At 62.5% G+C, this 23,124-nt stretch overlaps 1 protein-coding gene across 4 annotated transcripts in view; it reads left to right on the top strand.

The window, feature by feature from the left end:
* SEPTIN9 (septin 9) overlaps window positions 1-23,124 on the top strand; it is a 144,273-nt gene that overhangs the window by 49,411 nt on the left and 71,738 nt on the right. Inside the window, exon 1 of one of the 4 annotated variants that reach the window (XM_059378416.1) lies at window positions 7,485-7,689. The exons of the other annotated variants lie outside the window; for them this stretch is intronic. Coding sequence (XP_059234399.1) covers window positions 7,635-7,689 — 55 coding nt within the window. The 5' untranslated portion in view covers window positions 7,485-7,634. Of the gene's footprint in view, window positions 1-7,484; window positions 7,690-23,124 lie in introns of those variants that run through there. 4 annotated transcript variants of the gene reach the window in all.

The following is a 23,124-nucleotide window of genomic DNA, read 5'->3' as shown; positions in this document are numbered from 1 at the left end:
GCTCGATCCCAGGACCCTGGGATCATGACCTGAGCAGACGACAGACACTTAACCGACAGAGTCACCCCGGCGCCCCTCACTTTTCTATTATTGAAAAGAGTAAAGTTGATAACCTTCTTCCATGGGCAAAAGCTATAGTCTCTTCCTCCCCCTGCCCTCTTTCTACCTCTGTCTCTACTATTCTCTCTCTTTTAAACAGCCCAAACTAGGGGGCCTGGGTGGCTCAGTTGGTTAAGCGACTGCCTTCAGGTCATGATCTCAGAATCCTGGGGCTGAGTCCCAGACTGGGCTCTCTGCTCACTCTGACCCGCTACCCAGTCCTCTCTTGCTCATTCTCTCTCTCTCTCTCTCAAATAAAATCTTAAAAAACAAAAACAGGGGTTCCTGGGTGGCTCAGTGGGTTAAAGCCTCTGCCTTCAGCTCAGGTCATGATCTCAGGGTCCTGGGATCGAGCCCCACATCAGGCTCTCTGCTCAGCACGGAGCCCGCTTCCTCCTCTCTCTCTGCCTGCCTCTCTGCCTACTTGTGATCTCTCTCTGTCAAATAAATAAATAAAATCTTTAAAAAAACAAAAACAAAAACAGCCCAAACTGAACAAAGACAGAGTAAGCAACATTGAAAGACACTGAGCTCCCCCTCACCAGAGGTGTTCAAGGGTAAGGCGAAAGGGCATGTAGGGGGCAGGCATTGAAGGGAGATCCCAGCAAGGGCTGTATGTGCCCCCGTAAGCCCTGAAGACTCCTGTGAGAGGGTGCGGGGTGGGGTTTCCCCCTTTCCTGCCCTCCCACTGAGGCTGCCGCCCAGAGCCTCCATGGCTCTTCCTCCCACCTGCTCACTGGCTGTCTCCTGGGCGGGGGCGGGGCCAGGAGCACTGTTCGGGCACATGTCCCGAGTCCAAAGGGGCAGGCGGACGGGCAGCTCCCTGGGGCCAACGTCACCTCGGTTACTGCGGCGACTTTAAAAATAAGTTCGGCCACAGAGGGCCTGTTGGCCTTTCTTCTCCGCTCGGATCCCGCTCAGATGCTGCTGTTCTTGCTGACGTGGAGCTGGGGGAAGGCTGGTGACTCAGCTCTTGTCCCCACGCTGCGGCGGTGTGAGCCGCTGCCAGCTCCTGAGCCCTTGGAGCCCAGGGTGCCTGCTCTGGAAAGGCAGCGAGGAGGGCAGGACACCGAGGGGACAGCCTGTCCTCTCGGGTATGTGGCCCAGCCAGGTATCCTGGCAGCCACGGGGTAAGGCCCAGCCACTGGCTGCTTCGAGGCTGGGTGGATACCAGGCCGGCCCCTCCTTCCTGCCCCCTGCGTGACTCTGGACGGGATGCAGTGTGGCCCTGGCCCCCCTCTGTACCTCTGGCCTCAGCCCGCTGCCAGTGGGCTGGGCACTCCAGACCCTTCCGAAGCCTTGTTCTGGGGGCTAGAGTAGGAGCAGACTCAGCAGGAATGGACTGCGGGAAGAGGGCACGAGTCAGGGATACGGCGTGAGCCCCCGCTCTCCTCCTCCCCCTTTCCAGCTGCGGGACCCCAAGCCAGAGCCCCTGAAATCACCTTGGGGGGTTACAACTTCCAAGCAGTTTTCTGTCCCCGCCCCCCACCCCAGCCCCATCCCCAGGTTCACAGCCGCTGCCCCCACCTTGCAAGGTGGTCCCAGTGGCTCTCATGTCCCTGCAGGAAAGTTTACAACTGAAACAGAAAATGGGAGGCCAGGCAGGGCTGCCAGACCCCTGGGAGCCGGCCATGGCCATGGGAGTGGCGAGCTGCTGGGGTCCCGAGCATCTGTCCCTGGGGCTGGGTGACTTGGGCGGGTCACGGGCCAGAGGCTGGCAGCCAGGCAGCAGGGAGCAGGAGCTTGCGCGGGTCCTGCTGGCCAGCAGCTTCCTTCCGTGACCCGAAAGCATGAATTTAGAGGAGTAATACTTTGTTTAAAAAGCTCCCTGCCTCTGAGATAAGGCCAGGGCTGCTGTGGTCAGAGTTTGCTGTAAATTTTCTGAACAAAGCAGGCTGGGGCGATGGCTGGGGAGTCTGGGGAACAGATTAATCATGTGCTAAGAAAACGGCATTCCCCTTTGAAGTGAAACCTTATGGTTGCATTTAAGCAGCCGGGCAGATGGAGGAAGGGTGTTCTGTGGCATGCGGGCTCGTGAAATGTCAGCTGTACCCATAGACGGGCTTCACGGGAAGCTTCACACCCCGGCAGCTCAAGAGACGCGGTGGTCGGACCCTGATGGCGTCCCAGGGCCGTGGGAAGGGAGAGGGGTTCCCGGTGCCTTGGTTGGGGTGCGGAGGGCACCCTGCTTGTCGTCCCAAATGCTGGGGCTGCCTGGTGGCTGGCGGGCATTCGGGGAGTCGGCACGCATCCTGAATGCGCCCCGTGCCCCTGTGAGCTGATCCTCTGTCAGGAGTCCCCGTGACCCGGCCGTCCTTTGAAGGAAACTGAGCTGTCGTTCCCCAGGGATTTGACAGGTTCTTGAGGAGTCCTCTGCACGCCGGGAGGCGAGGAAGCAACTGTCTCAGGTCTCCTGGGAGACCCTGGGATGGTCTCGCTGGTATTTAAGATGGAAACGACAGACAGGAAGCCAGCCGGGGGGCACCTTAGGGACGCTGCCCAGGCAGTGGGAGCCGCAGAGGAAAAGGTCCTGAGGCAGAGGACGGTGTGAAGGAGCGGGCCGTGAGCAGACCAGGTGGAGATGGGCGCGGGCGCGTGGGACCTTGGCAGCCAAGGGAAGGCGTCTGCAGTTGATTCTGAGCAGGATCGAGGGCACGGGAGGTGACATAATGTGATCTTGAAGCGTCACTGAGATCCGGATGGAGGGGGCCAGCGTGGAAGCAAGCTCCCGGCTGGGGAGGCTGTGCCGGACCGCCAGCGGGAGAGGGGGGCCGGGAGCGGCAGCCCGTTGTTCAGTTCCGGGGTACCCTGTGAGCCGGCTGTTAAACACAGCCGTCGTGAGAAATGTAATCACGTAGCATACGAACATGTAATTCATATTTTGGGGAATGTATATACAATAAAAAGTAAGTTATATGTAAATTATTGCTTAAAATTAAGTGCTGTGGAATTACCGTACAATCCAGCAGTTGGGGTTCCAGGTAGATGCGCGAGGGCGGGGGCGCAGGCCTCCGAGACCGGCCCACGCCCGGGTTCCCAGCCGCTTATTCCCCACAGCCAAAAAGTGGAAGCAACCCAAGTGTCCATCGACGGCTGGACGGGTACACAAAATGTGCAGTGGGCCTACGGCAGAACATCAGCCTTAAAAAGGAAGGAAATCCTGACACACTTGGCCACACGGACGAACCTTGAGGACCGTGAGCTCGGTGAGCTAAGCCCGACCCAGAAGGATAAACACTATGATCTCACTCGTGTGAGGTTCCCTCGAGCTGCAGAGTTCACAGAGACACAAAGTAGAGGGGAGACTGCGGGGGCTGGGGGGGCACACGGGGAGACAGGGGTGGGTGGAAAGAAGTGTCAGTCAGGGGGACAGCCACAGTCCTGGGAATGGCCGGGATTGATGTGTTCAGTGCATGTCGCTGTGGGCCAAGGTCCGGTTTGAGTGCTACGCCTCATGTTCTGTGTGCATTTTGGCATCACCCTATTAGAAACAAATCATGTTAGATGAGAAACAAATCACATTATAAAACTAAGTTATCTGCTCCATTTATATAAATTCCTTTAGACATTAGGCAGCATGCACCCCTGGAGGGTGTTGGACCCGGGGTGGGGGCACTTGAGGTCAGAAGCAGCCGGACCCACAGATTTCCACTTTGGAGATGGAAAGTCACTGATGGCCTGACCGTGGGGTGAGGAGTGAGGGGACCCAAGGCTGATGCCTAGGCCCTTGGACTGAGCCGTTAGGTTGATGGAGGGACTGTTTACAAAGGTGGCGGACAGAGGGAGCTTGGGGGCTGTGGAGGGTGGGGCAGCCGACGGATCCAAGGCTCTGGAGCTCATGGAGGCTCTACTGTGCGCCATGCGTGGGTTGGGCTGAGGCCATGGGCGCCTGTCCTGGTCTTTGAGGAAACAGATGGTCCACTTAACAGGGTGTCCTGTCCAAAGGCTCAGAGCAGCCGGGCAAAGAGCCACTGTCCTCCCCTTGCTCTCCTGTCCCCGCATGGAGTCCCGGGTCATGGATGCAGGGGTTGAGCCAAACGGCTGTTTCCGCCCATCCACTTCCTAACTCCCTCTTTCCCAAGGCTCATCCCACCGGGGCCTGACCCATGGGGTTTCTCTCCAGGCCTGGTCTTGCCCATTTCCAGAAAAGTCTAAAACTGGACTTCATATTAGACCTTTCTTATCTACCCCTGGCCCGTCAAGGATTATTAAAACTTGCTGCTTGCTGTTGGGATGTCCCCAGCCCCACAATCCCCTCAGGATGACCACCTGCACAACAGCGTTCCTCATCTACAGCGGGTTTGGGGCTTCACACAGCAGAAATGTCTTCTCTCGTGGTTCTAGAGGCTACACCCCGAAATCAAGGTGTCAGCAGGGCCGCACTCCCTCTGAAGCCTCGAGGGAAGAATCCTTCCTCACCTCTTCCAGCCTCTGGGGTCCCAAGTGTCCCCAGCTTGTGACCACACCCTCCAATCTCTGCCCCCAACTTCACATGGCTGCTCTGCATCTCCTCCTTTTGACCTCTTACAGGGACACTTGTCCTTGGATTTAGGGGCCGTCCTAATCCAGGGTGATCTTCTCTGCAGGGTGATCACATCTGCAGAGATCCTCATACCGAATCGGGTCCCATTCTGAAGTTCGTGAGGATGTGTGTGTTTTTGAAGCACCCACCGCAGTTCTCCTGGGGGAATCTGGGAGGTGGGTGTCCCCTCCGGTGTCCCCTCTAATCACTCTTTCCCCTTGGGCCAGGCTTATAGTCTTGCCTTCTCCGTGGCCATCACAGAATGCGGACGCCTTATTCTGTTTTTCTGGCCAAATTTAAGCTCCCTTTCCTCTCTCTGCTATGGCTCCCTTGATCTGCCCAGCACCCCAGCCCAGCCTGCCCTCCGCCTCCCCACCCTTTGCCCTGACTGTTCTGCCCTGAGAAGGGGGCTGGGAACCCCTCACCTCCCCATAAGGCCTACTTTGCAGACTGGACGGAGCCATCGGAGGTGATGGAAGGTCGGGCTGAGACAGAACTGGGTGCAGGATTTCTGCGGGGAAAGTGAAGGCCGGAGCGCGGCCAGATTGTTTTCGGGTTTGGAGAAGGTGATTATTATGTGAAGGGTGGTGCTCAGCTGTTTGCCATCGCCTCTGAAGACAGACAAAAAGGAGGAAATAAATGATGTACAATTAGAGCAGTTGGTTAGATACAAGGGTGAACTTCCTGGCTGGGAGTGTGGCCAAGTGCTGGGTATGGTTTCCCGAGGGAGCTTGGGGACCGCTCCTTACCTGGAGGTGTCAAGGCCCAGGGGCAGCGGTGGCCCGTGGTGGTTAAGCCGAAGGCAGGGGTGTGGACCGGATGGGCACTTTCTGGCCGTGGAAGTTGGCTCCCTCCTGCCCATTGTCCTTTGGGTTCCCACAGGGGAGCCTTTGGCGAGGAGGCGTGCACCAGGGCTGGGCTCCCCTAGGAGATAAGCACACATCTGTTCAGCTCCAAGAAGGGGACACGAAGAATGCATAGAAGCTGACTCTATGCTAATCTGGGGGAGCTCCAGGCCAGCTCTTTGGAACAATCGCATGGGTGTGTCTGCACTCCCCAGGGGCTTTGTATAAGCACACGGGAGAATTATGCCATGGACCAGCACCTTCCCAGGGGCCTGTGTAGTTAGGCCTCTTTGCAGGGTCAGTGGACCACCCAGCTGCCCAGTACTGGGCGGAACAGGTGGCCCAGAGAGCTTGGCTGTTCAGCAGGCCCGGTGCTGGCTTTGCAGCAGGATGTGCCGGGGCCGCTGGAAAGGCTGTTGGGGTGCCCGCGATGGCAGCGCTGACTCCCTGGCTGAAATCCGGGCTCCAGGCAGAGGAGGGTGTGTGCGCATCCGAAGTGTCTGTGGTTTTGCAGTTCCATGTCCACAAACTCACTTAGTTGAAAATAGTTCAAAATATCCAAAGCATGAGGGAGGGAGTGACCACTTTTTTTTTTTTTTTTAAAGAAAGTACTCGGTTTCAGCTGCTTGATAAAGCCACCCAACCCTGTGTTCTCAGAAGAGATGGGGAGGGACTGGGATGTCAGTCAGGCCTCCGCATCCCCTGCCCTTTCCGGATCTTTCCAGACTAGGGGTGTGGGGGCTGAGAGGGGAGTGGCAGTCATCAACCTGAGACCCAGGACAGCCCTCCAGCTCCTGCTGGCCTCACCAGGAGGGTCTAGTCACTGCCGGGGACTCTCACTGGGCTTGAGGGCCTGATTTGGGGCAGATGTTCTGGGTCTAAGGTAATGAGCGGGACAGTGGGCCAGAGCAGACGGCCTAACTGACGAGCCCCGGAAGGGACAGGAAGGCCCCTCCGCTGTGGGGGCCAGCCCTGGAGAGCCCTTCCTGGGGGCTTGGTCCTTTTGCTTCGACGGTTCCAACCCAGCCTGGAGGACCTGCCTGCCTCCCTTGTAGATGACAGAATTTAATCAGTGTTTGCCAACCCATGGGCACCTGTAGAAACGGCTGTCTTGGAGGGCAAGACCAGGCCCGAGGTACAGGGGAGACGGCAAGCCCCCCTTCTCCCCATTCCGAACTCCTTCCTTCAAACATCGCCGCCTTACAGGGGGAAAGGCCGAGGTTGACGCCCCCTGCCACCAAGCAGGGCCCCCCCCCCCCTTATTGTGGAAGCTGCGGGTGGCACATTCCGCTGGCTGTTCGGGTAGGGGTGCTCCTTCCTTGCTCCTTGCTGGCACTTTTTCTGTCACCTGGCTCAGAGGGTGCAGCAAGGGACCTCGGGGGTATACGGGTGTGGGTGGGGGGAGTCGCTGGAGGGCCCCCCCCCCCCGCCCCCGGGCCATGTGACCCGGCGCTCGCCCCTCGCTCCGCGGCTCCCGGCCCACAGGCGGGGGTCCCGCGGCCCGCCAGCTCGGGCGCTTAACCCTTGCAGGCGCTGAGCGCGCGCAGGCGGCGGCGGCGGCGGCGGCGGCGAACTTTGTTTGGCTGCGTAAATAAAACCTCCCGCTGGAGGAACCCTGCGCCCCAGGGAAGGGGAGGAATCTCTCCCCCCCACATTCGGCGCCGCCCCCGCGCCGCCGCCCGGCCCCCACATCCGCCCACATCTGGCCGCGGCGGGGCGTCCGGGGGGGAGGGGCCGAGCCGCGTCGGTCGCCGTCCCCCGGCGCGGGCCAGGCGGGGAGGAGCGGGGCGCCGGATCGGGCGCCCAGGACTCGGCCTGTCCCCGCGGAGGCGGCGGCGGCGGCGGCGGCGGCGCGGGCCCCAGCACCCGCCCCCCCACCCCACCCCCAGGCCCGGGCCTTGACGGGCGGGCGGAGCAGCCAGTGCGAGCCGGGGAGGCCGGGCCGGGTGCGGGAACCTGATCCGCTCGGGCGGCGGGGGCGGGGCGGGGCGGGGGCGCGGGGAGCCGAGGCCCGGCGCCCGCCCGCCTCCCCCATTCATTCAGCGGAGCCCGGGGGCCGAGGGGCTCGGCGGCCAGCTCTGCTCGGCGGGAGCGCGGGCGCAGGGCCCGGGCCGCCGGGGCGCTTCCTCGCCGCCGCCCTCCGCGCGCCGCGCCGCCCGCCAGCCACCATGTCCGACCCCGCGGTCAACGCGCAGCTGGACGGGATCATCTCGGACTTCGAAGGTGGGTGCCGGGCGCGCCGCGGGCGCGAGGAGGGGCGGGCGGGACCCCCCGAAGGGGCGCCCTCCCGCCGCGCGCCCCTTGTCCCGCGCCGCCTACGTGGAGGACCCGGTTCGGGGGCCCGCGCGCCTCGGCGGCCCCCGCGCTGCCTCCCGGCTTCCTTCCTTTTATTGTATTTGCCGAACGGCGACAGCCCCCTCGAGGGCTCGCGGGGCGCCCGCGGTACTGGCCGGGGCTCGCGGCTCCCTCGGGGCCGTCGCTCGTTCCCCTCCCTGCGGCGCTGCCCGTCGGCCCTCGGGCCCCCGCGGCCCTGCGGCGGGGCGGGGAGCGGGTCACCCGCCTCTGCGTCCTGCCCGGAGCGCGGCCGCCCTCCCCCACACCCGTTTCGGGGCCGGACCGAGCCGAATCCTCGCCGGGGAGGCCGCTGAGCGGACACGGCTCGGGGCCGGTGGGGTCTAGAGGGGGGCGCCCTTTGGCCCCCCAGTCCAAGCCCGGGGACACCCCCTTCCGTCTCCCGGAGTCGGGCGGCGCGGGGGAGGAGGGGCCTGCGTGCGGGTGGGGAGCGCGTTTTGGTCCCCTCCCCCCTTCGGGGTTTACGGAGTGTGCCGGGACTTGGGGGCTCTTCCCTCCGAGTGCGCCGGGCTCCCCAGCCCTGAGCCTGCGTGTGTGCGTGTGTGCGTGTGTGTGTGCGTGTGTGTGCGCGCGCCTTCGTGCGCCCTCGCGGCGGCCCGTGGCTTTTGGTCCTGGCGTCCTGGGGAGTAAATAAAGCGGTCGGGAGGGAAGCGCACACAATAGTCCGCTGCGCTTCTGGGCCCGGAATTCTGAGGGGCGGGCCTGCCTCTGCTGGGACCTGGAGCCCCCGCCCCTGCAGGGGGCTCCCAGGCAGCCTTGGGCCGAGCCGTCTGGTGGGCCTGGCCTTGGGGCTGCTAGGCTGGAAGAAGTTTTAGGTGTCCAGGTGCCAGGCCGAGCCAGGAGGTCCTCTAACACCCCCACGCCCCCACCCCCGTCCCCACATACAGGATGTGTGTGTCCGTGAGCTCTGAGGCACACATGGTCTGCTGGGGTCGGCAGCATCTCTGGGGCCTTCTGGGGACCAGAGTCTGGCTGGATCCCAAGCAGAGCCTGGGCAGCCGTGATTCTGGGCTGGGCATAGGCTGGCCCAGACAGGGGTGTGAAGAGACGAGAGTGTTCGGGGTCTAGTGCGCCGGCACACCCAGGCAGGGGACGGGCCTGCGGTCGCCTGGCTTGCTGGCGGCTGCGCTTCTGTGATTGTGACCCTGAGCGCCAAACAAGGGAGGCTGTGGTCTGCAGGACTGTGACGGCTTCTGCTCTGCTCTTGGGACCTTTTGGGTAACGTGGTTCTGCTGGAGTGTCGCTGCGTCTCCTTCGTTGTGTTTCGCCTTCTGCGGGCCCCGTGTGGCTCTCTTTTGAGACTCCCACAGTTGCTCTCGGGGCCTCTCCTCTCCAAAGTGTCCCAGTGCGAAAACCCGCGGGGCTGGAGGCGACTGCCCTCTCCAGGTCGCGCGCTGTGTCACATCCTCCCTGGGGCCCGCGCCATCAAGCTTGGCCTGCAGTCCCTGGCCCGGAAGCGTCCTGCGGGAAGCGGGGGTTGGGAGGTGGGAAGAACAGGATTCCGGGGTAGCCCTGAGGCAGGAGGGGGAGTGGAGATTTGGGGATGGCGTGGTCCTATAGCCGGCCCTGTTCGCACCTCTGCTTCCAGGTCCCCGTGTGTAACTCCATCCTGACCCCGGCGGGCCCCATCTGGAGATGCTGGCCGCCTCCACCCGCTCTCCCAGGCGGCTTCTTGACCCTCTCATTTGGTCTGAGACAATGGCCGCATTGAGACCAGCTTGGTGCGACAGTGGGCAGCCTTGTGACTCCAGGGGGAGATTTCTCACTCTTTGGGACCCTCTAGTTCCCTGTGGTCACCAGTCGCTCTGTTGTGTGCTCTGACAAGCTGAAAGGGTCCTGAAGGGCAACAGGTCGGGGGTTCGAGCCCCCCCAGGCTTTTGGCTGGAAGGGTGTGTAAGGGCCCTTGCTCATCCAGCTCAGGGACCGGAAAGGCCTCCCTGACGTGCCCCAGGAGCTCGGGGTGGAGTTGGGTATTGGGTGTTGGGTGCTGGGCCTGGATTGTTCAGAGGTGGGGAAGGGGCCGTCCGTAAGGGAGGACAGGGCGTGACCCAAAGCTGCGGTGACAGATACAGTGTGGCAGGGCCCAGGCAGAGAAAGGTCACCATGGAGGAGGCAGAACTTAGGAAAGTCGGAATTCAATTGCAGGAGGGAGGGGGAAGCACGCAGGTCCCGCGCAGCAGGCAGAAGCGGGGGAGGCCGGAATGAGCTGGTCCACGGGAGAATGGGGCACAGGGAGGGGCCAGTTGGAGCGGATCAGAGGACCAGGCCAGGCGCGCCTGCCCGGGGTTGGGACTCTCCTGGGGCGGCAGCCCGAGTGTCGAGAGCAGAGTTGGAGGAGCTCTGGTCTGGGTCCGTGGGGTTTCTCCAGGTTTCTGAAAGGTAGGACGAAAAAAGGGGTTAGGAAGTAGCCGGCCAGCCTCACAGCTGCTGCTGTACCCCCAGAGTCCTGGGGCCTGGCGACGTGTGTACTCACTGTTGTGAAACAGAAGCGCCCCCCCCCCCCCCCCCCCCCCCCCCCCCCCGCGAACACCCCCCCCCCCCCCCCCCCCCCCGGGCCACCACCAAAGCCCGGCAGGTTCCCAGCCACAGCGTTGTTGGGGGCGGTTTGCAGTGCTCGCAGAGTGGAACCCTGCAGGGGCCCAGAGGGCCCTCCCTGGGGGTCTTGGGAGGTTTGGAGCTAATGGGAGTATCCAGGTCAGGGTGGCATGCCCTGCGGGGCAGAGGGGAAGGCACCTGGGGTGGGGTGCAGGGTGGGTGTCCCAGCCGGAGCTGCGCGGCCCTGCAGGGCCGACAGGAAGCTGCCCCAGGTGGATGTGTGTGTGGGTGTGTGGATGGATCTACCAATGCCCCACTCCTGGGCACATCTGTCCCCTGCCTTGGGGGGCGCTGTTCTTGTTTTGGCTCTGTCCCATCGTCGGGGAGGCATGGGGGTCTGTCAGGTTCACATCTCCCACCAGGCATTGAGAGGGTGGCAGTGGTCTTGATGGGCCTGAACGTCCCACACTGGCCTTGGCCTTCCCTTGAAGGATGACCTTGGGGCTCTGTGGCGAATCCTCGTGTAGGGGAGAGAAGAGAGTTTTGTATTTTTGCTCATTTGAATTTTTTAGAGTTTTGATTCCCCCCCCCCATACCCCCTGGGAAGATGGGCCTGGGACAGATGACTCCTTCCCTGATCCCACCCCTGGTCGGTGCAGGCATGGAGCCGTTGGACGGCGTGTTCTTGGGTAAGAGCAGGCCAGATCTGTTATCGCGAAGGCTATTACAAGTCTGGTCTTTGTGTAACAAAGCCCTTCCAAGTGCCAGCTGCGGGCCTGCCTTCCTCGGCGCTGTTTGCTGGAACCCTGTTTGCCTGCGGTGAAAGAATCCTGAAAGTCCTTGATGTGTGTGGGAACGCCGTCTGGCCCAGAACCTCGGCACTCCGGTCCCACAGCTGAGCTCTGTTGTATACAGGTGTTGCCTGTTCTTCCAGACCCTCTGCTGTCTGTTTGGAGGACCCTTCTAGAGGGGTCCTGGAGGCTCTGCGCCCCAGAGAGCAGGCTGGTGGGCCTGGGGGGCGGGGGCAGGGAGCGGGTCTCCTGGGGGCAGGGATGGGGCCACACAGACAAGCCCACTCATCTGGGAGCCCAGACACCTCTGGGACGGGCGCTCCCTCGCCTGCTAGATGCAGGGCCCCCGTTCCTCCCAGAAGGACAAGGCCTGTTGCTTGGTGATGGGTACAGACCTGTCCCTAATTAATGCCAGTGGGCCTCTCGAGTGATGCCTCCTGCTTTTCAGCCACACGCAGAGCCCCGGGAGTACTTCCTCCCTGTTGGTGGCACCTTGGAGGCAGGAGGGGGAAGCCAGACGGTGGTGAGGTCCCTCGGCCAGACTGGAGGAGCCGGGCCTTGGGGATTCGGCTGATGCCTCTTCCGCAGTGATGACGGGGCAGCTTCCTTAGGATCCAGCTGCCCCCACAGCAGGGGCCCGGTGCTCTGGGTGGCCTGAGCAGGGGACCGAGCACAGCCTGGGCTTCGGTGCAGGTAGGACAGCTGGGGTGCATGCTCGGGGTGGCAGGAGCACCTGTGTCGTGGGATCCTGGGCAGAGTGTCCCACCTGGGCCGGGGAGGTGGGGGCCTGTCTCACGCCGCAGGGTGTCCATCTGGAAGGGCTTCTGGAGGACAGGGATCTCCGGGAGGGTTTAGAACAAGGCAGGTGGGCAGAGCTTGCTTCCAGAGCGGGAGGGCCTTCCAGAAGCTGAGGGCTGGGGCAGCCGAGAGCCCCCTTGGTGCAGGGCTCAGGAGGGCGAGCCCGCTGCCATTGAACACTGTGTGGCGCACGGGAAGTCTCTGAGCTCGAGCCAGAGTTGACCCTCTCTGCAAGGATTGTCCTGGGATTTAGGTGGATGTGGCTGGCAGCACCGAGCACAGGGCCTGCTCCTGGGAGGGTGGGTGGGGGGGTGCTGTTGCCACTCGTGGAGTTGGGGGAGTGTTTGCAAGGGATGGGTGGCCACGGGCAGACGCGGAGATGTCGGGGTCTGGGGGATGGAAGGTGTTCCAGGGCCACAGGCAAGGCCCTGTGTGTTCACCCTGGGTGAGGCTGACAGTGAGGTTTGTAGCTTCTGCGGAGCTCCCGGGCCCCCTCTGAGGTCAGCAGATGCTCAGGCTGCCGGCCAAGCCAAAGGACCCCCCAGGCCCCCAGCCTGGCAGAGTTCTCCCGAGGTGCCACAGACCTGTCCCTGTCATGGCAGAGCTGGGCTCATGAGGGCTGTGGGGCTGCTTCCCTGGAGAGGTCACCCCACCTCCCCTGCCATTCCCCAACCCAGAGCATCAGCGATGTGGGGCCACGGGCTGGCGCTGGACGGCCTGACTGAAGTCGGGTGGTGGGCTCAGGCGGCCCACCTCCCTGAAAGGTGAGTGAGGCGGGAGCCTGGGTCAGGGGACGGTGGACACATGGGGCTGCCTCCTGGTCCAGCGGCCCTTTGGCAAGTCCTCCATGTGTGTGGGCTGTGAGCTTAGAGACGAGGGGGCAGCAGGGGCAAGCCAGGTGCCCTGCCTGGGCCCCGGGAGCCTGTGCGCTCTGCCCCCCTGCCTGCCAAGGGCCCAGGGAACCTGGGCAGGGGGTGGGGGCTCTGGAGCTTCCCTGCCTGGAGCTCAGGCTTCCAGCGCCAGTCGTGGGCACAGCCAGCCCGGTGTCTGGCACGTCGGGGGCACTTGCTCAGGCCACACTTCCGGAGGTGGCCATCTTGCCGGTGGGGGCAGTGACACGGTGGCCCATGTGTGACGCAGTGACACCAAGGGCCACATGGATGGCAGATGGTGGGCCTGCCCCACTGGAGTCAGGGATTTCTCCACCCCATGCCGGTGGCCTCAGCCTGCCACTTGGTGCTGTGGGCCACAGACGCTGGCCAAGCAGAGCAGGACTCCCTCGTCCTCTCTCTCCTGGAGTGCCTAGAGGTCGTGGGAGGTCCCAGTCAGAGATCTGACCTCCAGGACCCCCTCAGTCCAGTCGGGACCATCACTGGCACCATGCTGGGTTTACCGGCCTGGCAACCCTGTTGTGGGGCCAGTTTGCTGCTCGGAAGAGTCCTTGGGGTGCAGATAGGAGTGTACTCTGGTTTGGCAGCAAGGACCTGGGGACCAGACTCAGGGACCCGTGGTGGCCCCAAAACCCAGGAAGGAGTCCCACCTGCCTGCCTGGCCAGACCAAGGCCTTTGTGCTGGGCTCGGAGCCCCCCTTTGCTCACTGTTCTGTGGCCGGAACAGTGGGCTACGTGCTGAGTATCCTCAAAGATGGGGCTGGGGTGTGCAGAATGGGGGGGTGGTGAGGGGCAGGTCCGCGGGGGGCTCCCGTGGGAGATTCTTCAGAGGGTGGAGGCCCCGGGAGATTTCTTTCTTTCTTTTTTTTTTTTTATTCATCCCCGAGACTCAGTCAGGAAACGAGCTTTTGTGCTTTCAAAGGCACTGAGGAGGAATGGTCAAACGGTGGCTTTCTTTCCAAAGCCCTCTCTGTTTTTCCCAAATTTGGAGGCTCTCTGAGTTGCTAATGAGACCAAATGGTCCGGAACTCTCTGGAACATGGTCCCAGAAGCCTGAGGATTTGTAATCTCCAGCCAAACAGACCCAGCCTCAGGACACTAGACACCCCTGGCGCCTGGGGGCAGTTCTGGGCTGGGACTGTGTCATTCGGTTGGGACAGATCCTGGAGACTCCGGTCAGCCTGGACCAGGAGACGTTCTGGAAGCTCCCAAGCTTGTTGTCATTTTTAAAAGTGCTGCCAGTGCCCAGAAATTCAGGCGGAGGGACGAGAGGACGGCTCTGATGTCTGATGTCTGTGGAGTGCCCACGCCCAGCCCAGGGCTCTCTCAGGAACCAGGGCTGGCGAGCCTGGCAGGAGGCTCTAGCCTACTTCTTTTCTTGCTTGCCTTTGGTGTTTTTCCTTGTCTTCGTCTCTTTCCCATGTTCCTGAGTTTTTAATAGCCCTTCCCTGGAGGGTGAGCCTCTACGGACTCTGGCCCTCTCCCTCCCCTGGGCCAAGTTGCAAAATCCAGAAAACCCAGGGCGCTGGCCTTAATGCATAAATGTGTGCTCCCCACCCATGGCTTAGAGCTTCCTGTGCCCTGGCCCCAAGGTGGGGAGCCTTTGCCTTCAAACACTTGGAACAGCCTCCTGGGAAAGCCAGGGGAAATGGGGAAGGGGAAGCAGAGCGGCGACCTCACCCCCACCTCCTGGCCTTTCCACTCCTCCTTTGGTCTCCAAGGGCCCATCTGGCTGGCTGGGGTTTAATGATTGTTCCCTGGGTACAAATGGGGGGGGGGAGCATGGGGAGGTGGGGGTTTGCAGCCTGGGGCTTATTTGGATTAAGGGGGGGGTTCCTTCCCCTCTGGGCCCCACTTCCTCAGTTTTCCAAGGAGGGGCTGGAACACAGAGCTCTTTTGCAGGCCTTGTCAGGTCTTTTTTGATGATTGTGTATCTGGTCTCCTAGCCAAGGCCACAGCCTTCCCTGGCCCTTCGAAGAGCGTGGGCTCCCTTTGCTGATAGGCTTTAGGCTGTTCCCTGGGGCAGGGTCTGGGGGTCCTGGCACCTCCCCATGGGAGGCTACAGCTGAGGATCCCCTGGAATTGAGGAAGGGAGCCACCTGGGCCACAGACAGCCCCCTCTCTGCCCGTGGGAGGTTAGGCAACAGACAGCATCATTCTTTTTGGTGGGAAGAGAGAGATGTCTCCAGTATGGGCCACCTGGCCGTCTGCCCCCTCCCAGGCCGTCTCCCCTCCCCCAGACACTGACCTGGAGATGTTTGTTGCTCTGACCGTCGGTGGGCAGCAACCTGGTGGATTTCTATACTGTCCCAGGCAGGGTCTCATTCTGGGTCTGGGTTGGCTCCCTCCCTCCGTGCAGGCAGTTGGTTCTGAGCCGGGATATTTGGGCCTCCTTTCCATGTGGGTGGGCAGTTTCCCTGTGAGTGGTAGGCTGGGCCCCTGCCCCATGTCCCCTGGAGACCGAGATTATCTACAGTAAAAGCATACAAGTTTTCTTGGCTCCTAGCCAGGCATGGAGGGGTGGTCTTCTCTGCTGTCCCCTGCCTCCTGTCCCCAATAAAAAGTCAGGGGAAGGCACGCTCTGGGAAGGGGCTGGGTTTTGGCTTTTCGTTCAGCTTGAGAAGTGCTGGGGTGGGTGGCGGGGCGGGGGGTAGGATCTATGGGGTGGGAGAAGCCGTTGGCTCATTCCTTTGATTCAACAGCTGTCTGCGGGCGCCCTTTTTGTTCTAGGTTCTGGGGGTCCAGGCGTGAGCCCAAGAGAGGGGTAGGTTCAGGAAGGCTTCCTGGAGGAAGGAGGATGTCACCAGAGTCCCGGGTGGGAGGTCACCAGGTAGGGTCTCCAGGCACATGGCGCTGGGCTGGCTTCTCTTGTGATTCTCCCAGCTCATAGTTTGGGGGATCCTGTGGTGCCCACACCTGGCAGAGGTGCTGGCATGGGACGGGGGTGCCCTCGGGGCTGTGCTCGCTAGGAGGACCCGGGCTCCGTCTTTGCTCCTGGTCAGGAGGCTGGGTGAGCCACGAGGGACGTGGGTGGTGAGGGATCCCGCTGGGAGCAGCGAGGTAGCTGAGTCGTTCGCCTCACAGGGGCGCAGGCTGGGTGGCGAGCTTTGTCGGAGTCCTGCTCCACAAGCCCTCAGGGAGGCCTGCTTGGCTTTTCTGCGAAGCTGCGAGAGAAAGCCTTGGCAGGGCTGGGGCCCCTCGGGAGCGAGACGGGGGAAGGCCGTCATTCGTTCGCACCTTTGGAGCAGGGAGGTGGAGTCGCGTCCTCTCCCTCCTGGGTGGCTGTCCCCACCGCAGCCCCTGGCCCTGGGGGACACGGAGTCTCGGGGCAGCCGGGGGACGGGGACCCTGGTGAGGGAGGAAGTCCTCCCCTGCCCTGCACTCAGATATGTACCTCTCTCCTAATACTTAGGTGATGAAGCCAGGCTCCGGCAAACAGCTGTCCCAGAGCCGGCTGTCGGGCTCCCTCCGTCCCTCCTTCCCGGCCCTTCCAGCTGTTCCCCCTTTGCTCACAGGCACTTCCTCTGACCGTGCCCGTTTCTTGTTAGTTTCCATAACCATCTCCTTTATCCAGCGCCTACTACATGCCCGGCACTGGGGGCTGGGCACTTCCTACACTCAGTCTTCCAGGCTTCCCCGAGTCCAGCAAGGTGGACGGGCTGCTGAGGCTCACTCGGGTCACCCCTGGCCCCAGGCCACCCTGGACGGCTGACCCAGGCCCTCCTGACCTGTACCTGCCTCTGCGCCAGCGCTCCCTACTGCTGAGTCCCGTCCTCTGGCCCTCCCTGGCACCACCCTACCCACGGGCTGACCCTGCCAGGCTGTGATGGAAATCCCAGGCCACACATCAGCGGAAGATGGGACAGCTGGGCGTCTAGAGCCGGCAGTCTGGGCTGGGGTGGGGGGCGCCCCTCCTCCAGTCCTGGCCTCGCTGCCCTGCAGCTCTGTGACCGCTTCCTGTGAGATGGGATTCCTAGTGCCCACGTTACAGGGTGAGGGGGAGCTTGGGAGAGGTGGTGAGGGTTTGGGGCTCAGTGCAGTGCCCGTGGGGGGCTGGCAGGCGCTCTCCCCTTGAGGGTGTGGCTCTTGGGGTGGGGGCTGGTGGGGTTTGGAGTCAGAGTGGTGGTGGTGGTGTGCCGATTAGCATGCTGGCTGGGGTCTGGCTTCCCTGGCGCCCTGCCTGGATGCTGGGCCAGTTGCTTGCTTCTCCGGGCCTTGGCTGTCCATCATCGGTGAAACTGGGGGGGAATAAAGTTGCTGGGTCTTGGTGTGACCACAAGGATTGAATGGGCCTCGGAGCCGTGCCCGGCCTACAGTAAGCACTCCGCGACATCGGCTGGTAGAAATTCAGAGTGATGGGCCTTTGTGGGTTTGTAGGACGTGCCAGGCAGTGTCCGAGGCCCTGGTGGAGATGGGGACTGTGCTGGTCTGTTTGGGCCTCTGTCGTGAAAGCCCAAGGGTGGGGACTTAAACCGTGCGTCCATCTCTTGCCATTCCGGAGGCTGGGGATCCAGGATCACCATGCTGCCAGGTCCGTGCTCACAGACGGCCATCTTCCCCGTGTCCTCACCGGGTGGAGGGCTCTCTTACAGGGACACTGATCTGTTCCCCAGGGGTCCGCTCCCACATCCTGAGCACATGCAAAGGCCCCGCGGCCTCATACCATCACACCGGGGTAGCATTCAATGGAGGAATTTGGAAGGGGGCACAGCAAACACCAGCGTGCTTTACTCCTGTCCCCAGGAGGGTGACCGGCTGTGGGGAGGAGTGGGCAGTGGGCGCCCTGATGGTTGGTTCTTAAGATTTTTGCAGGATTCTCAGCAGGGGGCGGTGGTGGAGAGGAAGCTTGTAAGGTCCCCCCCCCTTCCCCTGTGATGCACGCTGGGGCACGAGGCCCACCCAGCCCTCCTGACTCAGAACCTCCAGGAGGCCAGGACTGGCAGTTGACTTCTTAATAAGCTCCAGAAATGATTCTGACCGAGGTCTGCATGGAGAATGATCAGATACCAGGACCTTGCAAGTACAAAAGAATTCAGAGCGCGGTGCTGGAATGAGTAGGGATTTGACCCGTGTGCTGCTCAGAGCGTGCCCCTGCACGAGCCTGCCCACGAGACACGCGCACAGATGTGCGCAGCAGGAGGATTGGAAGGACCTTGGCCAAGATATTGACCGTGGTTCTCTGGGTCATGGGTTTATCGATGTTCTTTTCTTCTGTTTCCTTTGTGTCTGGCCAATTTTCTACATTGTCTATGAATTGTTTTTAGGGTCAGGAAAAGAGCAATGGATGTTGTTACCTCTGCAAGTTATTATCAAAAAGAAAAAAATCACTCCGCACCGTCTCCCACGGTGGCTCGCAAGATGGGTGCCCACTGGCTTCTCCTGCTCCCGGTTGGGCCGCTGGGTTGAGGGAAGGCCAGCTTCACCGGCATAGCTGCCAGCTGTGGTTTTGGCCCCAGAGGAATGTAGCCACGCCTCTGTCCTCAACCTCAGCCCCAGGGAGGAGGTGTGCTGGCCCTCCCTGTCTTTCCCCGGCCGGCCCCTCTGGCTCTGCTGATGGTGGAGTTGGCTGGTCGGTCCGGGAGCAGCAGACTGGCCGGAGCTGGTGGCCGACTTCAGAATGGTCCTCGGGTCCTCGGGTGCCGGAGCTGGAAGGGGCTCTTCAGCCTGCCCTTTTCCAGGTCTGTCACCAGGACACTGAGGCCACAGGGGTCATCTGTGCAGCCCAGGCTGCCTTCCCAGCCCCGGGTTCGGTGGAACTGCCCCTGCCCTTCCCACACTGAGCTGCTGGTTGACAGTGGAGCTAAAATTCTCTCTTTTGGGCAGTGGCTGTGGTCTGCCAGGGGCTCCGGCACAGGATTTAGAGCTCGATGTAGGCCACGCTTCTGTTTCTCCTGCTCCTGCAGGCCAGAAGCAGAATGGAGGGGTGTCTCTTTATGGGGTGCGGCCCTGGAGGGGGTCATTTCTTGGCCCACTCACAGCCCAGCAGGCAGGTAGATGTGGGTCACGCACCACCTGCCCCAGAGGCAGCAAAGGGAGGACATCCCGCAGGGTCCCGTGCCAGCTGCCTGCTCTGCACGGAGCGGGATCTCTCCTGTCTCTTAGGAGCGCACTCAGTATGAACTTGAGGACCTACCCAGTACCCACAGTGACCACATCTTGAGATTTTTAGTCACATCTGCAAAGACCTTATTTCCAAATCAGGTCCCCCTTCACGGGTCCTGGGGGCTGGGACACAGACGTGCCTTTTGGGGACCCCTCTTCAGCCCACCAGTGACCCATCTGAAGGGCAGCACAGTGGTCTAGGCTTTGTGGGATGGGCAGGTGGGGAGCAGGAGACCAGGCCCCGAGGGCCGTCCGTGTCCAGGCATCAGGAGCGTGTGGTGTCCCGTCTGCCATCCTCCCGAACCGCTGCCCATGGCCTGCGTGCTGGACCTGCCCAGGGGTCTCCCCACGTTCTCGATGCATGTGTAGAGTTGACCAGGAGCTTGCCGTCCCTGGTGAGAGCCCAGTGAGGCCCGGAGCAGGAGGAGCCCTGGAGGCTGCCTGACTCAGCACCCCCCACCCTACCCCCCGGTGGAGGTGCTCCTGCTCCCGGGGCCCCCTTCCAGAATCTTCTCCGTGTCCAGCTCTGGTCTCTTCCACGCTGTGGACTCACCTCTTCTTTTCATTTGCTGTGCCCCTCCCCTTCCAGACCTCTCCTGTCCTCGAGGATAGAGACCAAGTCCGCCCCCTGCTCTGTGTGACAGAGCGTGAACCCACAAGCCCGTGTTAGCGCAGGTAGGGCTTTGTGGTGGCTGCGCCCTCCCCCCTCCGCCCCCCGCCATTCCTCCGGAGGCCTGGGGAGCAGCTGGACTCCTGGGTGCCACTCTGACCGGCGCCTGACCCCTGCTCCCTGGGGTCACCGTCCCCTGTAATTAGGCCGCAGCTCCCATTGGCCTGGGCAGCACCCGCTTACCACCCGCCCCGAGGGCCCCATCTGTCCCCCTGGCGTCCCTCAACTGCCTGCGTGATTAATGGAGGGCTCCACCTGGGCTGGGTGGCTCCTGGTAGTGAGCTGGGGTTTTTTCCTTCATTTTTTTTTTTTAAAGCACATTTACCATCTCCACCAGTAGTCAGCGAGTTGAGGAAGGGGAGGGGGTTCCTCCACCCCAGCAGATTGGGAACAGCCAGCTCCCCTGGGTGCCAGGTTGCTGGGCTGAGCGCCGAGAACAGAGGAGTAGCACCCCTAGGCTGCTGGCCCCCCGCCCTGACCGTCGTCCGGCAGCTCGGCCTCCCCCGTGGAACCCAGATGTCTTCGGTGCGGCGAGGGTCTTGGTCTGCGGCGCGGGTGGCTCACGGGAGAGACGCTCCCAGGGGTACAGCCGGGCCCTGCGGGAGGGCTTGTTTGCAGAGTGATTTTTGCGGACTGTCCTTGCTCTGTGGTCAGGGGCTGCCGGGCCAGCACTGCATCCCAGGTAGCACTTGGGGGCCTCCGTGGGCCTGCGGGTTGGGAGGAAGGTGTGTTTGGGGGAGCGGTGGGCGGTTGGAAGGTGCGGGTAGAAAGGAGGGGGGAGGGCTGAGTCCGTGGCGGGGACCGTCTTGCGGGGAGAGGGGCCATGCTCTGACCTGGAACCAGCAGCTCGGTTCTCTTTTTGGGACAGGACCCCCTGGAGACCCCCGCAGGATGTCTGGGGTGCGTGGGAAGGTTACGGGGCTGAAGGGCTCTGGGCTCTGTGACCTCTGAGGCCCTGGAAGCTGTGGCCCGTGGTTTTCGGGTTTTGAAGTTGGTCTCCTCCCCGGGGCTCCCTCCTGCCCTCCCCGGCTGCCATTTATTTGAGAACCTTTGACCCGAGGAGGCCTGAGAGGTCATGTGTCCGCTCCCGGCCTCCAGGCTGGGCCCCTCCTCCGCCCAGGGAGCTCTGGCGTCCCCTCTCCCCACCCCGGGGCAGGACATTCTTGCCCTATCTCATCTGCTCCGCTGGGTCCCCTGGCTCTGCGCTCCCTGGGTTTGAGAGCAAGGTCTGGTTTGCAGCGCCCGCCGTCTGCAAGAATCGTTTGCGTGTGCACGTGTTCCTGTAACTTTAGTCAAGATAGAAAGGTGGTCCAGCGTCTTAGAGGACTTTTAGACCTGCCCGGAATGCCATTGGTGTCACCGGGCCCAGGGGGACAGGGGGTACTGGCCTAGATGGCAGGAGCGTGCACGGAGAGGCCTTCCTCCGGGAGAAGAGGCCCCATGCCCCTGTGTCATCATTCTGCTCCGTGTAGAGAGATTTCCCGCAGGAGGAGTTGCTCCACGGCTGTCCCCGGCTGCCTGCTGGGTCTCCTGGACTGGACAGCTGTCACCCCAAGGCCCCTGCCTGGTGGAGGAGGGGTGAACACCAGTCATGAGCCCTCTGAAGGGAGGCTGTCCAGAGAACTTTCTGCCCCAAGGGGCACGGTGTTGGGAGCGAACAGGTGTCCTCTCTGGTGACACTGGGACAGCAGGTGTGAGCTGGGATGTCCTAGGTGGGCGGGATGCATGGGCCCTGGCCCCAGGGGGATGTCAGCGAGGCTCTGAAGCCGGGGAGGGAGAGCAAGCAGCAGGAGGGGCCCGGGGTGAGCCGCTGGCCTGATACAGGAGGAGGGGCTCCTTCTCCCCAGGCCAGACGATTCCAGGGAACCCGTGTTCCCCTTCTCAGAGCAGGGGAGAAATGGCGGGAGGTGGCTTCAGCATCTGCAGAAGGTGGCCACGGCGGTTGCAAGAGCTCCCCTTCTCTTCCGTGTTCATTTCCTGGGCTGCTGTAACCCTGACTTTTCCTTTCGGCCTGGCTGGCTTCCTGAGGACACACTCCTCTCCCCTCCACCAGGTGCCTGGAGGCGGCTCCCGAGACCGGGGTCCAAGTGGGGGTAATCCCAGGTGCCTTCCTGGCAGAGGAGGCCAGGAAGGGCATGGCCTGCAGGGGGCAGCCCCAAGCACATGTTAGGCAGGTGGTGCCCACTGGGGGTGCTGGGGGACCCTGCCACGTGCACCCCAGAGTTGTCCCAAGGGGGACAGCTGGGGTATTTGCCCTCCATTTACTGCCTAAAGGCTGCCGGCCAGGAGAGCGGTGTTAACCCCATCCTGCCTTCTGGGCATGGGCACCAGGAGGCCACCAGGACAGGCCCTCGGGCTGCGGGACATTGGTAAGGGCCCTGCAGCCTTGGCAGCACATGGGGGGACCGCACCCCACGTGCCTGCGTGCACACACACCCACCCACAGTGCACATGTGAGCAACAGGGATGGTTAGGTCACAGGCACCATCGCGTCATCCTGTCACAGCCGCAGGAGGACAGCCGAGGAAGCAGAGACTCCGCGATGACGGAGGTCGTGCACTCCCTGTGGGCTCCTTCTCCCCAAGGCCCTGATGTGACAGTCTGCGTGAGCGCTGTCGGTCCCGCACAGTATGGCGACCCGGGCCCTCTGCCCTGCGGCGAGACCCCGTTCTGTCCTTCCCCAAGGCTCCGCTGAAGTTCTTGACCCAGAGCCGGGGGCCTCTGCCAGGGCCCGGCCCCCACAGGAGAACCAGGGCTTCTCGGCTAGCCCTGGGTGTCCTGATGCCGAGCTGTCACCTCCGGGGTGGCGTTTCCCTGTGGCCTTGCCCTACAGGCTCGGGTCAGGGACGAGGGCAGTACTCCCTGCCTGGTTCCCTGGGCCGCGGCCGGGGCTTCTGGGTGGCCACCGGTTCAGGGACAGAACCTGCTCCACCACTACCTTGAAGAGGCTCCCTTGGCCGGGGCGACGGTCCTGGGGCCGGAGCCCAGAACGGGACCCAACGATCCATGGCGTCCCCAGCGCTCTGGCCCCTGGGAGTTGGGTTCGGGTTTGAGGGTTGACCTTGTTCTCTGACATTCCTTGCATAACATTTGTCCCCTCCCCCCGTCCACCGCTGGATCAGGGCTCCATGATCGCCCCGATGCCCCCTCCCCACACGGGCTGCTCTGTGCACCCGGAAGCGGGAAAGCTTCGCCGCAGCCTGTGGTCGGAAGGGGCCTGCACAATGGCTCCTTGTGTGCCCCGCATTCCTCCTTAAACAGGCCCAGATCCGGGCTGCTCCTGCCTCGACCCCCACGGGCACGGACGCCCGAGCATCTGGAGAGGCGGCCCGGCCTCTGCGCCGGCCGGGCCTGGAGGTGGTTAGTGGGCTGGAGAGGGCTGGGCTTCGGGGCAGGAGGAGTGGGGCTGGGCCAGCGTGTGATGACCCACAGCCTCCCCTGTTTGCAGCAAGGGCTGTTTTTTAAAAACAGTGTTGATGGTCTTACTTCCTGAAAGTGTTAAGCCGCCCACACGTGGGGC

Source organism: Mustela nigripes, chromosome 16 (assembly GCF_022355385.1).
Source record: "Mustela nigripes isolate SB6536 chromosome 16, MUSNIG.SB6536, whole genome shotgun sequence".
In the NCBI taxonomy this organism is placed as follows: Eukaryota; Metazoa; Chordata; class Mammalia; order Carnivora; family Mustelidae; genus Mustela; species Mustela nigripes.
Note: the sequence above shows the minus strand (reverse complement) of the source record. Positions and strands in the feature narration are given on the sequence as shown.